This window comes from Rhagoletis pomonella, unplaced genomic scaffold (genome assembly GCF_013731165.1).
Source record: "Rhagoletis pomonella isolate Grant_MI unplaced genomic scaffold, Rhpom_1.0 Rhpom_scaffold_00001, whole genome shotgun sequence".
NCBI classification, from domain to species: domain Eukaryota; kingdom Metazoa; phylum Arthropoda; class Insecta; order Diptera; family Tephritidae; genus Rhagoletis; species Rhagoletis pomonella.
In genome coordinates, this window is record NW_023458555.1 from 88449705 (window position 1) to 88465968 (window position 16264).

General features: G+C 40.4%; 2 protein-coding genes across 2 annotated transcripts; both read right to left on the reverse strand.

Moving 5' to 3' along the window:
* Positions 1 to 2932: 2932 nt before the first annotated feature.
* LOC118733998 lies at positions 2933 to 4499 on the reverse strand. The gene is made up of 2 exons (XM_036463669.1): positions 3058 to 4499; positions 2933 to 3005 (listed from the first exon to the last, which is right to left on the reverse strand). Exons 1-2 carry the CDS (start codon positions 4497 to 4499, stop codon positions 2933 to 2935), a joined length of 1515 nt encoding a protein of 504 aa, XP_036319562.1.
* Positions 4500 to 4502: 3 nt separating this feature from the next.
* Positions 4503 to 5261, reverse strand: LOC118734006. The gene has a single exon (XM_036463681.1). The coding sequence runs from the start codon at positions 5259 to 5261 to the stop codon at positions 4503 to 4505; it is 759 nt and encodes a 252-aa protein (XP_036319574.1).
* Positions 5262 to 16264: the final 11003 nt, after the last annotated feature.

Here is a 16264-nt window from a genome sequence, read left to right on the forward strand (position 1 = left end):
CAGACACCATTAACCTTTGAATGGTCAGCAATGCTTAACCCTTAACATCCTCCCCCGTTGAAGGACTCTGGCCTTCAACATTTTCCATAGGCAGAAGTGCAATTTTATTAACGGCTCGTTGTATTACGCCATTTTCTGTCCGGATAAGCGCCACTCTGGCCACCTTGTCTCTGCCAAGAATAACCTCTTCTACACGACCAAGTTGCCATTTTAATGGTGGAAGGTTCTCGTCCTTTAACAAAACCATTGCTCCTTCTCGAATGTTCGGGACCTTTGCTTTCCACTTGTTTCTTTCTTGTAGTATAGTTAGGTAATTCGTGCTCCATTTCTTCCAAAACATCTGCTGCATGAGAGACAAACGCTGCCAACGATCTAATCGACTGGTCTCAATATCTGTAACATTTGGCTCTGGAAAGCTGCTAAATGGCGCTCCGATCAAGAAGTGAGCCGGCGTTAAAACCTCCAAGTCATCAGGATTCTCTGAAATGGCATAAAGGGGTCGAGAGTTGATTATAGCACATACCTGGCATACAAGAGTACGCCGCTCTTCGAATGTAAGCACGGAGAGACCAACAACGCGATAGAAGTGAAATTTAGCCGCCTTTACCGCTGCTTCCCACAGACCGCCAAAGTGGGGAGATCGTGGTGGGATAAAGCGCCATTCGATGCCATCGTCCAGACAGTGCCCCTGAACAGCTTGGAGATGGGACGTGGACAAGAAAAGATTTTTTAACTCTGTCAATTCATTCCTCGCTCCAACAAAATTTGTAGCATTATCTGACCAGATTGTTTTTGGTCTCCCACGCGTTGAAATAAATCGCTTGAGAGCCGCCAAAAACGAAGCGGTAGATAAATCACACGCCAACTCGAAATGCGTTGCCTTTGTAGCAAAACAAATAAAGATGCAAATATAGCACTTGACTGGACCCTTGTTGCGTACCTCGGACTTATAGTAAAAAGGACCACAAAAATCAACGCCGGTTATAAAGAATGGCCTGCATGGCTGCACTCTGTGTTGTGGCAAATCACCCATAATGTGTTCCATAACTTTTGGCTTCAGGCGAAAGCACCTTAAGCATTTGTTGATTACACCGGCTACGGTCTTTCGCCCACCAATCGGCCAAAATTGTAATCGAATTGAGGCTGTTAAGCTTTGCGGTCCAGCATGCATAAATTTTTGATGAAAATGTTGAATGATTGCGATGGTAATAGGGTGTCGTTTTGGCAAAATTATTGGGTGGCGTGCTTCATAATCCAGCATTGAGTTTTCAAGGCGACCACCAACCCTTATAAGCCCGAAATCATCAAGAAACGGATTGAGTGAGTATACTGCGCTGGATGATTCAATTCTTCTTTTGGCCCTTAAAGTTTTGTACTCGGGAGCGAAGTGAATCTGCTGGATCAGGCGTAATAAAAGATGTGTTCCAAGTTTGATGTCTTCAGGTGTAAGTGCGCCATACGTCTTCGGTGTTGTAGGATCTTTTCTTACCATGAACCTGGAAACGTATGCAAAAACTCGTTGCATGGTGCTGAATGAGTTTAGATACTTGCAGCGAAGTGAAATATCTTCAAGGTGGATTGTTGCGGCCAGAGTAGTGCGCCGCCGTTCTGGCGTGTCGATGAGAAAATCGGGTGCTGGTGGCCAATCATTCTGATCTCCAAGTAAGAAGGATGGACCGTGCATCCAAAGCTGGGAATTGAGAAGCTCACTTGGGGATGCTCCCCGTGACAAGATGTCAGCTGGGTTGAGCGCAGTTGGAATGTGGTGCCATAGCATTCCCTTAGTTAGCGTCTGTATATGGCTGTCCCTGTTTGAAACGAAGATATTGAAGTTTGAAGACTCCTCCCGTAGCCACGATAACACGACGCTTGAGTCCGACCAACAGTGTATGCTGCAATCAAATATTTGTGTCTGCCTGACCGAGTCCAATAACTCAGCGAGTAGCAAGGCTGCGCATAACTCGAGCTTTGGTATGGTGAGAGTCTTTAATGGCGCTACTCTTGACTTCGAACATAATAGGCTGGTTCTGACTTCATCGATGTATTGCGCTCGAACATATACACATGCACCGTACGCAGCTAGGCTAGCATCACAGAATGCGTGAAGTTCTAAGTGAGAGTTTGGCATTAGTACATATCGAGGGAAATGAAAATTGGATACTAATTCAAGTTCACCGCAGAAATCGGTCCAACTCTTGTGCAAATGCTGTGGCAAACTTTCGTCCCAGTGAACTCGTTCTTTCCACATGCTTTGTATGAATATTTTTGCTTGAGTTAGAACTGGAGCTATGAGTCCTAGTGGGTCGTAAAACCGGGCTATTGTTGATAATGCGATGCGTTTAGTTACCTGTCTGTGATTTCTTATAGGTGCAAGTGAAAAAATGAAGTCATCTGATTTTGGGTCCCATACTAGTCCAAGCGCCTTTGTAATGTGCGTGCCATCGCGGAACTGCAGCAGCGGCTCACGGTCAAATTCAGCAACTCCATTGAGAGATGCAGAAACGTTTGACCACCACAAGAACGAAATTTCCCCTGCGAAGTAGCTGTGTTGTTTGGCGACGAATTTCAATCACTTGTTCCAGGGTGTCTGCACCAGTGATGAGGTCGTCGACGTAAAAATCTCGGCGGACGATCTGTGCTCCAAGTGGGAAGTTTGCTTCTTCGTCTGTTGCCAGCTGATGCATAGCACGAATTGCCAAAAACGCGGCGGGCCTGGTACCATACGTAACAGTGTCAAGTGTGTATGCCTTTAATTCAGCTTTGGGGTCGCCTCGCCATAGGATGCATTGCAAGTAATTATCGGGATGCAAAATGCGTACGCAGCGGTACATCTTGCAGACATCTCCCGTTAAGGCTACCTTGAACATACGAAAACGCAAAAGTGTGTTGAAGAGTTTAGGCTGAATGGTTGGACCAACCATGAGGATATCATTTAACGAATATCCACTGGCTGATTTTGCGGAGCCATCGAACACGACTCGCAATTTCGTTGTTGTGCTGTCAGCCTTATGAACGCAATGATGCGGCAAAAAGAAATTTTTAATTTGTGGTTCCAACCTTACAGGTGACATGTGTTTCAGCTCAGCATATTCATCCATGAATGATGAGTACTGAGCTTTAATGCCGGGCTTCTGCTGCAGCTTTCTTTCTAAACTTAAAAACCGTTGCTTGGCTTGTGTATATGAATCGCCAAGATTAGTAGCGTTTTGATTTAACGGTAGTCGTACAGCATACTCACCAGAAACAAGCCGAATATAATTTTGTTGAAAGTGAAGTTCACAATTAATTTCTTCCTGCGATTGAGTGGGCAGAACTGAGCAGCTCTCGACTTCCCAGAATTGCTTGACAAGGTCATCGAGACTAGCTTCCTTTTCTTCTGCATGAAAACGAACTGCAACTAAAGCCGATGATTTGTGGAAATGTAGTCCTCCACCAGAAGCGACCCATCCTAATCTGGTCTTCTGTAAGATTGGAAGGTTCTTGGCTAACTTAATTTGGCCAACGCACATTAACTCGAAGAATATTGATGCTCCCAGCAAGACATCAACTCGTTGCGATTTATAGAATAGCGGATCTGCGAGTTTGGCATTCGGCGGAATGTTCCACGAATCGATGTTTAGGTCGAAGTTCGGCTGGTGATCGGTGATGGTGTTGGCAACGATAGCTTCAAAGGGGAAAGTGTAGTCATCACTACGTGCCCTTGCGAAAATGTCAACTGCCCTGTCAGCGACGAAATTGGATGCACCAATACCAGATATGGAAGTGCTTATCTTTTTCGTTTCTAATTTTAATTGATTTACCAGGCGCCATGTAACAAAGTTTACCTGAGAGGCGGAGTCGAGCAGTGCGCGACAGGGAACGTAACACCCTGTACGATTTTTGATATGTATAATTGCTGTTGCCAGCAAGACGAAGTTTTCTGAGGATGCAGCTGTGGCTACTTGCTGCACTCTCATCGAAGACGTTGGTGCCGTTCCAGCGCCTGTGTTGTCGGCCGAACGAAGCGATGTAGGTTGCTCACCTTTATGCATGTGTAGCAATGAATGATGTTTTGATGTGCATTGCCGACAATGTCCTGATTTGCATTTGTTTAATGTGTGGCCCTGGCGAAGACAGTTGAGACACAACTGTAGGCGCTTGGCTTCCTTATAACGCGAAGCGGGTGATAAGTCTCCAAATTGAGAACAACCATAAATCCAGTGACTAGTGGAACCACAAAACGAACATAAGCTTGAAGATGTTACAAGTGCCTTTCGAGAACTGCTGTTACCGTGAGGTGAACGTTTGCCTGCCACGGAAGTGCTGCTTGCTGCTGGTACTGTGGCCTCCACATTTTCTAGCATGCGACACCTCTTCTCCAGGAACGTTGCCATAGATGTCCAAGTTGGAAGCGAATTTATTGGCAGATCTTCTTCCCATTTGATTTGCGATTTTGTATCGAGCTTTTGAGAGATCAGGTATATGAGAAATCCATCAGCAATCTGCTCCCCCGTTGCCATCGTTTATAAAGAGCGCAGATGTGCGTTTAGCTTGTCGCTGAACGAGCGCAGACCAGAAGCGCAGCCGCTCTCCACCTTTTTGAGTGCGAAAATTTCTTTTATATGCGCTTGAAAGTTGAGTAGCCGGTTGCCAAACCGTTTCTTCAAGAGGTCCAATGCCTCGTCGTAGTTGGTATCACTTGGCTCCAAGGAACGAACTGTATCCAAGGCAGCGCCTCTCAAATTTGCCCGCAAATGTTGAAACTTTTCAATTTTGCTTAACTCAGCGCAATTGTTAATAACCGAGTTAAACATTGCGATGAAGTCTGGCCACTCTGTATATTCACCGCTGAAGTGTGGAATTTGCAATTCAGGAAGTCGGTTGCGTTGAGAAATAATAAACGATGGAGATGCATCATCGATTACGAATGGACGAGCTGTTGATGAGTGCGCAACGTCGACCCTGCGATGATTAAGTTCACGTGTGAGCTTGCCTTTAACCTCCATGTGTAACCTAGCGAACGACCAACTGACTTCACTGGCCAATTCGCTATGATCCTCAGCTTCAAGGCAGGATTGAGCTTCGTCAAAACTCGTGCGAAGGCGCTCAACCAATTCCAAATACATAGCAATGTCCACCTCATCCAAGCTTCTTAGAGAGTCCGGAGACAACTGCTGGTTAATGTCATCTACCTGCTTCTTTAATGATAGAGTCCTCTTTTTATAAAGAGATATCACCTTAACTGCGTCATCACCAGTAGCACCTTCAGCTCCGGGAAGCATGTTGATTTGCCGTTGATTAGGTGTGCCGATAACCGAGAACTTATAAAGTTTTATTTGCGAAATGGAAGTAGTATTCCAATTAGTGCATACGCGACGATTTGATACGTGACGATATCACGTCGGGGTCACCAAAATGTTTTGAGCTGGCAAGCGTTTTTGCCAACTAATGCAAAAATAAAACGATGCGACTACGCGCTATGACTTTAGGTTTCGAGAAAAAGTTTCAAAGTAAGACAGTTTATTTTCTTGCGGAATTTATATTCATACTCCTGTACATATGTATAAGAAGAAATGTTAGGCACTAAAATACTTAAGTGCTTTGTACGTACATAATTGGTACTTCTATTAATTTACAACCAACAATTTCTTACAGTTATCGGTTCACCTAATGCGACAAACTAAATGCATTTATATATTTATACATGTGGCTACATACATATGCCTACATAATTATGCATGTGATCTTTATGTACATATAGAAGTGGATGTACAATATATGTACTTAACAAAACAATAGGCTAGCTGGAGTTGACTGCGGCGAATGAGGTGCGAAGATAAATGAGGAAAGAGTCGATCGCGCAGACACCATTAACCTTTGAATGGTCAGCAATGCTTAACCCTTAACAATGATAATAAAAACTTGGCGCTTTTGTTTTGGCAAAATTGGCTTTTTCTGGTGGCCTGATGCCACACTGGCTCAGTTTTCGCAAAAGTACACATACATACACGCATTTTTACTTGAAAATAAGTGTGTAGTGGTTAATATGTATACGATGCCATCTCCGTACAGCTCACTTCACCTCCCCCAGCACGCTCGCGTGCGCGCAGTTTGCCCGCGACGTCGACTGCGTGCACCCCTGCTGTGCATCCCTAGCTTAGGCGGTTACAGCGCCAATAAAGAAGAAGAAGAAAAATTTAAATGGTGAAACATGTTTTATAAATTGATACTAGCAATACCCGGCGCGCGTTGCTACGCCAAAGAAAAACACATGTATTTAGAGATTTGAAATTGAATACCTTTTTATTTACCTTAATGCTAAGGGATAAACAATATTTTTAGTTTTTTCATTTGGAGTGTAAATATATAAATTTTGTGGTGTCCCAACTCGTGAACAGGCGACGTGCCATGGCGACAGGCCATGTGAAAAGCACGAGTTTTTCAAATCCAAACCCGCAATAGTTAATGATTGCCCTTGTGCTTTATTTATAGTTATAGCAAAGGCAAGACGCAAAGGGAATTGAAGCCGCTTGAATTCGAACGGTAAATCGTTGGAAATCATCGGTACACGTGGAATCAGCACATCCTCGCCTTTGAATTTACCGCTGATGATTGTTGCCTCGATCAAATTCGGTGTTAATTTTTTATTATCACTCTGGTTCCGTTGCACAGTTTCGGCGCGTTCAAGTTCCGAATAAGCATCACTGGTGATCCAACTTTTAACGCCAACGAATGAGGAGGCATTCCAGGTGGCTCCAAAGAATTAAGAAATTCAGTTGGGTAATTAACAGCTTGATCTTTGTCCATTACTGTATCAATCGATTTATATTCGACTGCTTCTCCTGGAATTTTGAATTGAATTTGATCGTTTAATTTACTAACATCATCGTTCTTCGGAGCTAAAATTGCACGTTCGCGGAGCCATTCCGGATTTCGGTAGTTGATCGTTATGTTCGGAAATACTCTGTCGATGACGTCTTGAATGCTCTGCTGCATTTGACAAAAGTTGGACGGAAATGATATCTCATTTGTTGTGCGATCAATATGAACTTTACCGATTCCGATATCTAAAAGTTGCTTTGAAAATATTTGGGCAGACGTATCTTGCAGCAAACGCACTCACATATTTGTTGTGAGCGTAATTTTTTCGACATAGTTCCACAGATGCGATGCAGCTCGTCTGCAGGTGTTGATCGTGGTATAACGGGTAATGTTTGACGAAAATCACCTGCAAGAAGTATAAGAGCGCCTCCCATCGGTTGGTCTTTTCCACGAAAATCTCGCAGAGTTCGGTCAAGTGCTTCGAGCGATTTCTTATGTGCCATGGTGCATTCGTCCCAAATTATAATTTTGCACGTTTTAAGGACTATGGCCATACCAGAGTTTTTGCTGATGTTGCATGTAGGTGTTTCGGTCTGGTGCAAATTCAATGGAAGCTTAAGTGCTGAATGCGCTGTACGTCCTCCATCAAGTAGTGTTGATGCAATCCCCGATGATGCTACTGCTACTGCAATCCCATTTCGCATTCGAACTGACGCCAATATTAAATTGATGAGGAAAGTTTTCCCGGTACCTCCTGGATTTTGTCATAAGCTTTTTTTCTGATAAGCAACTAAAAACTCTTTTTGCGTTTGCACAAATCGCTCAAGCTGATTTGCATCAAACTGCTGTTCTCGCATCAAGTCTCTATCTTGTACAGCATTTCTATCTCGTGTCGGTGCTGGCATACCGAGTTGACAAAGAGCTTTGTTGTTGATTGACATGCATAAGTCCTCCATTAATATTAAAGCTTCATTGAAAATGTCATCCGAATATTCCTGACTTGGATCGCTTGCACGTGCTTGTCTTAGAATATCTTCACTGAGGCTTTCACGATGCATTTCCCACAGTTGTCGAGGATTCGGTGGTGCGCATGTTGTTAAAATTATCGCAAACAAAGTTCGTATTTGCTTTGGATGGCACGTGAGTGATGCTTCGGTCAGAGTTGTGTTCCAATTCTGATCATTCTCAAATAAGCCCAGTTTAAAGCACGCTTCTCTGTACGCTTGGCATTCTACTCCGTCGATGATTTTCAAAGCAAGAAATGATGTCGGCCCTTTGATTGTATGCAGCAACAACCGCAAATAATAGCACTCGGCGTTATTTGGATGGACAGTATACACACGTCCCAATGCATCGGACGTATATATACCAGGATGCTCTGGAACAATTGCACCTCTTTTTCTTCTGTTGAACTTTTTTGTCGATGTCTTCCAAGTATAATATTTGGGCACATCTTGATACAGCAACGTTTTAGCAAAATTTTGGGATGTACACAATTCGAAAAAAGCAGTCAGTGTTGTGTTTTGTGGTTGCTCTGCTCTATTTTGCGCATTTTCTTCGGTGAAGTAAACCCGATGACCATTTTCCAAATGAACAGCGAGATGTTGAACCGTTGGATATCGTTCGTGAATATTGCATGCAAATATCCGCCATACTGCTTCGTTACTGCTGATGTAGCGCCCTGTTTGATATTGCGTGATCTCATCACCTCAATTTGCTAATCCGAATACTGCCATGTCACTGCCCTTGTTAACATATTTACAAATATATTTTATGGACTTTATCGAATTACAATACTCAACATTGATGTGAGCATTAAACATTTTTGAAAGTAGTGGCGAGTATGGCACGATCCATCTATTGTCTATGTCGATATCTACACTTCGCATCTTAATAGTAGTTGTGTATCCACCATTAGTGGGATTTCTTCGCCTATACAGAGGATATCCATCAACCCCAGTTTGAGTTTCAGTAATCAACTCACGTGGATATCGCTTTGTGCATTTGCCGTTTTGCATACATGGTGAATTAGGATTAAAAGTACCGCATGGCCCATGAATCATATTTTTCTTGATTATTTCAAAAGGAATGGATCCTCGGCTTGATTTGGAAGCTCGGCTGATATAACGCTATCAATTTGTGTAGGTATAATTTTTTGCTTCAACCAAATCAAAATGTGAGCGTGTGGTAAGCCTCTCTTTTGCCATTCAATTGAGTACATACAGCATCTGGTTTCTCCAAAAACAAAATTCTTCGTGATGACATTCATAACACTTATTAGCTTTTGCTTGAATATTCGAGCGAGAAGATCATGTCTGTGCGATGAGCTCTGGCCTGCAAAAAGCAATTCGGTTATTTCACTCCACGATGGATTGCAAGTGAAGGGGATGAATAGGTCTGGTCGTCCATACTTTCGAACGTACGTCATAGCATCTTGCCCGTATTCGTGCATGTGCCGCGGGCTTCCTGTATATGTTATAGGTAAAAGTACCATTTGTCCAATGTCAGCAATGTTTCCATCATTAGCAACTGCATTACGTAAATGAACGTATTCTTCAACGCGCAGCTTCTTTTGATTTAAGCGAATGAAAAGAAGACGTTCACTTTCGACTTTCGCGTACATGTCCACAATAAACTGTTGGAATAATTCACGACATTTTAAGATATGATTGGATTCATTTCCACGAATCGTAATGCGGTTTGCATAATAATCCATGCAAGACACTTTCTTTGTCGTCACTTCACTTGTACTGGGGTCGACTTGCCTGATGTTGAAATGATATCCTTCTCTCCATAGAGAAACAGCACTGGATATTGGAGTGCATCATACGATCGATGTGTTTCCGATACTCTCTGCACATTAGCATTTCGCCGGTGGATAATGATGTCACGTCGATCGAATTCGGTGCCAACTATTACAATTTCAACATCCCCTGTTACTGGAGCATTGAAGCGCCTTTCATGTTCACCAGCCGGAGCTTTGTCTGCTCTAATAACAACACTATAGTCTCCTGATGGCATTTGATCCAGAGCTGTTTTAAAATGGCGAATCAAACTGTTTTGTTCATGGAACATTGCCTGCAAGCTTGAAATGATCTCGCGTCGGTTCCCAGAACTAATTACGCAACGCTTGTCTACTTCCAGTGCATCATTTCCAGTGAAATAAATTTGCAGAAATTTCGCATCTTGTTGTTGCACTGCGAGCAATGAACCGATTTTGTGGTATATTTGGCCTTGAACTTTGAATGTTGGCATGTAACCGCCTTCAGATATAATTTTCGTTGCTCCAAATGAAGTCATTTGAAAGCAAGACTTGTACTTGCGTATGTTTTTCAAAAAGTGGTTTGAAATAGTAGTTGTGCCAGAAAGGTAACTAAGTAGTGGTTCAGGTGCCTCAATTAACGATGGCAAAACTATTTTACTATTTGAACAACACATTCCTGGTGATTCGTTTGCAAACTTCAAAGCATAGCAATGCAACCAAACAATATTCGTCGGTCCAATGGCGACATCTGCATGATTTTCGTAGTCTCTGTTTTTGTCATAAGTGTATGCCGCCAACATTAAATGTGTTCTTTCTCTTGAATGGGTCAATCGTGATAGATTAGTGCGAAGCCGTTCGTTGCGTTGTTCGGGATTTTGAGAATCTCTGGAGGTTGAAGCTCTCACACGATTTCTTTGTAAGCGAGATTCTCGTTGTTCCAGGGTTTCAGAGTCTCTGGAGGTTGAAGCTCTCACACGATTTTGCTGGAGGCGAGATTCTCGTTGTTCCAGGGTTTCAGCGTCTCTGGAGGTTGAAGCTCTCACACGATTTTGTTGTAGGCGAGATTCTCGTTGTTCCAGGGTTGCAGCGTCTCTGGAGGTTGAAGCTCTCACACGATTTTGCTGGAGGCGAGACTCCCGCTGGTTTCCCGTTTCAACATTTCTCGAGCTTGTCTCTCTGTTTCGATTTTGTTGAAGTCGGACATTTCGTTGATCTTCCGTTTCCGCCGCTCTGTATTCATTCGACTTTTTTGTTTTGGGGTTTTTTCATCCAATTGATGCTTTCTTTGGAGGCATGATTTTATATTTTTGTGAATGTAAATAATAATTCTCTGTATGTTGAACTGATCTCAGATGAAAAAGAATTCACTATCGTTTGCGCAGTGTCTACACTTGCTATGAGCGAATGTATTAGCTATGCGACCTTATATTTATGTAACTCAGGCAAACAATATAAATATGTTCTCTGAAGGTACCTTCCACTTAAAAAGATTAAAAATCCTTATATTTTATCTATGCTAAAACGTGTGTAAACAGCAGAAGATATTCTCTGCAGGTACTTTTCCTGCAATAAATTAAAAAAAAATCGGTAGACTTTATTTTCCTATTTATCTGAATTAGTGTATACAGAAAAATTTCTTTGTACGTAGGTATTTTCTTCAAGAATGTTGTGGAAAAATCCCAAGATTTGTGAAGCCATTGTTTAGGTAAACTTGGGAAACAAAATATACTCTTGTAAACAATATTTAACTACCTTCAACCGTAAAATAAAAACGAATGCTATAATTCTGCAGGTACTTTCCTCCCAAATAATTTGAAATTTTTAAACCCTTTATTTATGTGAACTTAGGTAACAAAGTGTTTTCTATGTAGGTATTCTCTTCATGAATGTTGTGGAAAAATACCAAAATTTATACACCCAAATTTAGGAAAATTATGCAAGCAAAATCTCGTATGCGCATTAGGAAAAAATATTACAACATTTTTTATTGCAAATTTTATTATATTTTTTTAAGCCTTATTCAATAAGAAACAAAAGTTATGCATTAATATTGAGTACTTTTTTGGTTTTTAACTATTAAACAAATGCCGTTTTTAAATTGCAACCTGGTGAAAATTTACACAACTCTGGCATTAACATACATACATATGTTCACATATAGATTTAAAAATTTGGATTCGGCATTTTCTTTCTGGTAAGCTTTCGGTTTGACAGACTTTAAAGTTTATCACACTCTAAATCTTTGGTATTTCTTAAAAATATTATCCGATTTTATTTTCTTAAGTATGTGGACACTCTATACGATAATTGGTCTTAACTGAAACATTTCCCAATAGCTCCCGTATCCTGCGAAATACTTTTTAATACACACATGTATGTCATTTAACTTTTTTTGAAAGAGGTGGCAACTCTACTCAAAAATATGTTTGGCGTGAATCTTTCTCCAATACCTTCCGTTTGATACCCATATTGCAATATTTGATGTGAATCGCATTAGATATTCATTATTTTTAACTTTTTTACCAGGTGGCAACACTTATTAAAATATTTTTTGATGTAAATTTTCTTAAATATCTTTCTCAAATACCTTCCATTTGATATCTATACTTACTTTACTTGCATATTTAAATAAATTTTAGTTTTCTGACAGGTGGCAACTCTTTCAAAAATAGCCAATTTTCACAGGAACACTCTCCGAGTTTCTATGAAGCTATCCTGGAAATTTTAACAAAATCGGCTGAATGGTTTCGGAGTCTATAAGCTGCATAGATACATACATACATACTTTTTTATATATATAGATGACTTCTATTATAAATTACCCACCATGCAAAACATGAGAAATAGGCAACAATCGTCAATGGCAACAAATTGGCGACTCACCGATTTATTGCTGTGGTGACAAATCGGCAACATCACTTCATTCATGTCAATTTTGAATAAAAAAGTTCTCAAAAATTCCAAAACTTATGAATATGGCGTCAATAGTATTGGCCAAAAGCATCTAAATTATGCCCAAGGACAAGATTGATAAAATAGGAAGCCTCACAGCGAGAAAATGAATTAATTCCGATTGTAAGTTGCAATTTGGTATACAGAAAAATAAATGAAGTATTAAAAAGAATAAAATTATTCCAAATATCGCCTGAAGCGATAAGAAAAAGACTCATTCAGGCAATAAGAAAACGACTCGCCCAGGCGAGTTGCCTTCGGCGGACGTTTTAGAGCGACCGGTAATAGGAAATCGATTCGATGGCAATATTACCGGCAATAAATTTGTTTCCGAGGGCGACACGTTTTCTTATTGCCGGCAACACAAATTGTTTGGTGGGTATAGCCATATACAATAATATACATATATCGTCGTTTAAAGTGCAAAACCGCGTATCACCAAAATGCAAAACCACGTATGTGAGGTGGCATAAATTATTTTTAGAGAGTAAAAACACTCATATTTAAAAATGGTTCTCTTTTTTATAAAGAAATCGCATATGGGTGTTTCCAGCGGAAGGTCCACCACGACAAAAAAAATAAAAGTTTTATATCTAACGTATTTACGGGCCGATTTGTCTGCTTTTTAAAATATATACTGGTCATGTAAGTAGAATCATGATTGCATAAAATGGTCTTCCTAGGTGGTGCCAAGGTCGAGATATTTAGAAAAACCGTATTTATGGTCCGATTTGGTTCGAATTTGGCGTATGTGGTTGAAACATAATAAATCATAGATTTCTAATAAATTGACCCTGAATTGGCGCTGAAGTCAAAATATAAAGTATATTCTACATAAAATACATGTTTTATTTGCGTTGAAAATTCATTTAAAAGCAATATTAACAAAAATATAACGATGGAAATTTATGTCACGTGACGCCACGTCACGTCACGTTTCACACTTGGGGTTGTAAAAGAGAAATGAAACAATTTGCATTAATTCAAAAAACTCTAAAAACAACTAAAATTGCTCCAAATCATATTAAAATAAGTTTCATGAAAATAGCCATCCACAATTCGCAGAGTTTTGCGATTTTGTAAGAAAAGAAAAAATCAACTTCCATTTTTTGTCACGTAACGACACTCTCTTTAAATGCTTATATCTCAGGACCAAGCAGTTCGATTGATTTCATTTTTCAGTTAAATATAGAGCTAATTATGTGCTATACAATGACCCAAAAAAGTTAAAGAAAATGAATGGTTTTCCTTTTTTGTATCACATTGAAATCGTACGACTGTCACGTGCGCCACCATGGGAATGACCATATCAGGATAGTATATTTCAGAACGAATGGATATGGATTGAGCCAAGAGCTTGTGTGAGAAAATCCAATTTTTGGCAGCCAATGTCAGTTGCGCGGTTTTGCAGAATGACGATACGCGGTTTTGTACTTTAAATGACGATATGATATGTAAAGGGTGTTTTTTTAGACGTGTGGTTTTCAATGAGGCAATACTTTTTTCGGAGTTGGTCTTTTTGACAGCTGTCACTTGATTTCTACTCAGTTTGGTTTGCAATTTCATTGGTTTCACGCGCTGCGTCCAATATTCGGTCGACATAATCGCCCAGCAGAGTCGGTAATTCGGGCGACCATGCATCGGTTTCACACCACGTTTACTCTAGTGGATAATGCGCATCATCAGAGATGCCGTACAGTGTGGATTGGAGCTGTGCCCATCCACTTTATGGAAGATTTTTCGGGAGGATCTTGGTTAGCGTCCTTACAAAAACCAACTTGTGCAAGAATTGAAGCCGAACGACCATCAAGCGCGTCGCACGGTCGGTGCATTGGCCCAAAACGAGATGGCTACCGATCCCGATTTCACAAGAAAATTTTGTTCAGCGATGAATCTCATTTTTGATTAAATGGGTACGTTAATAAACAAAACTGTTGCATTTGGAGTAATGATAATCCAAAAGCCATTGCTGAGACGGCGTTACATCTTCAAAAAGTCACTGTTTGGGGTGCTCTATGGGCAAAGGGAATCATTGGTCCATATTTCTTCAAAAATGAAGCCTGCCATAATACTATAGTCAATGGGGAACACTATAGAGCCATGATTAATGACTTTTTAGTGCTTGAAGTGGAGGATGTTGATGTGGACGACCTTTGGTTCCAACAAGACGGCGCTACATGCCATACAGCCAACGAAACAATCAATTTACTGAAGAAAACTTTTGGTGAGCGCATTATCTCTCGTCGTGGGGCTGTGGCGTGGCCTCCAGGATCGTGCGATTTAATACCGCTGGACTATTTTTTGTGGTGTTATGTGAAGTCGCTTGTCTACGCAGATAAGCCCGAGACGATTGACGCCTTGGAAGAGAATATTCGGCACGTTATTGCTGACACACGGTCCCAATGCTGCAAAAATTTGTCGATAATTGGGAAAGTTGGCAAACCCTTATTCTTATAATAAAGTTAATTTTTGGCCATAACATTAAACAATATGCGTTTTATTTCTTCTTGAAAACCACATGTCTAAACAAACACCCTTTACATATTCCCATCCTATTTTGTAAGCAGTTACCTAAATCAAGACGCGACCCACAAATTGGAGGAGACTGGTCAAAATCTTAGGTAAAAGCACAAGATTTAGGCATTCGAGTACTGATCATTTTATTGCGACAGGATATTCGTGATAGGAATAAAAAAATATTTATTTTCTTCATTCCATACATGATTCTATTTTATTATTCTGGAATTGAACCATTTTATTGAATTTAACAAGAGAAGTAAGAAGGTATTTCACTTTATGTTGCTCGGATCTAATATTAGAGAGCATCATCCAAGATTTTCGAAAACAAAAAATGCATCACTGAAAGCATTATTATTGAGCTAGAAAACCAAAAGAAAGCGTGAATTTGTATACGTTTTGCAATAGAATTGAATTATTTTATAATTTAAGTATACTCTTCCTTATTTGGTGTGATATACATATTTATCAGCGATATATGTAGTATATTTTGCAATGCAAGTAAAATGCTAATCTAGGGCGCAATACAAATATGAAGCTCTTGAATTCCATCAATGATGCCCTAATGTCGAGTGCTTAAATTTTCACGATACTTTCACCTTGCTATGTACCTACCCAGCCAGCAAAGAACGTAAATTTTGCCGACAGTGCAGTTTAGTTCAATTTTCCGTATCCGAAAACGCATACAAAAAACTCCTACAGTTATCATCAATTTTCATATCCGGAAAAAGTTCGAAAAAGATGATGTCATTTGAAAGCAATAATTGTATTTTATTTACTTAAGCTAAACATTTGAAAGCATACATGCGTAGTCGGCAGTGGCTGAGCGTGCAGAGGAGTGTGCCGCTAATTGTTAGCTTCCAGAAGGTGCCGGGTTCGAAATCCGTCAGGCGCTTCCTAAATTTTATTTTATTTCTTTTGAACCATGAAAAGGTATCTGTGAAATGTAGAAGGAAAGCGTATTGAACGAAAAATTATGTCAGACAAATTTCAGAAAAAACAGCCGAAAACGTATCCCTTTAACATACTGTTGTCTGTACATACGTTTCTGCTGCACACTTTATCCCGAAATGGAATCAGCAAACGGACAAAAATCCGCACTTCATCCAGTTTTTTGTCCGTTTTCAGATCGGTTTTCGGATTTTTTGCTGGCTGGGTATGTATGTCGGTTTGGATGTGTTTATGAAAATAAATATGTGTTAGTTGCACCAACATGACTCGAAATGATTC

Coding starts and splice junctions, on each gene's coding strand:
- LOC118733998 (XM_036463669.1), bottom strand. CDS start 4,499: ATGGCAACGGGGGAGCAGATTGCTGATGGATTTCTCATATACCTGATC. Junction 3,006..3,057: donor AAACACATGTCACCTGTAAG/GTTGGAACCACA, acceptor TGCGTTCATAAG/GCTGACAGCACAACAACGAA.
- LOC118734006 (XM_036463681.1), bottom strand. CDS start 5,261: ATGCTTCCCGGAGCTGAAGGTGCTACTGGTGATGACGCAGTTAAGGTG.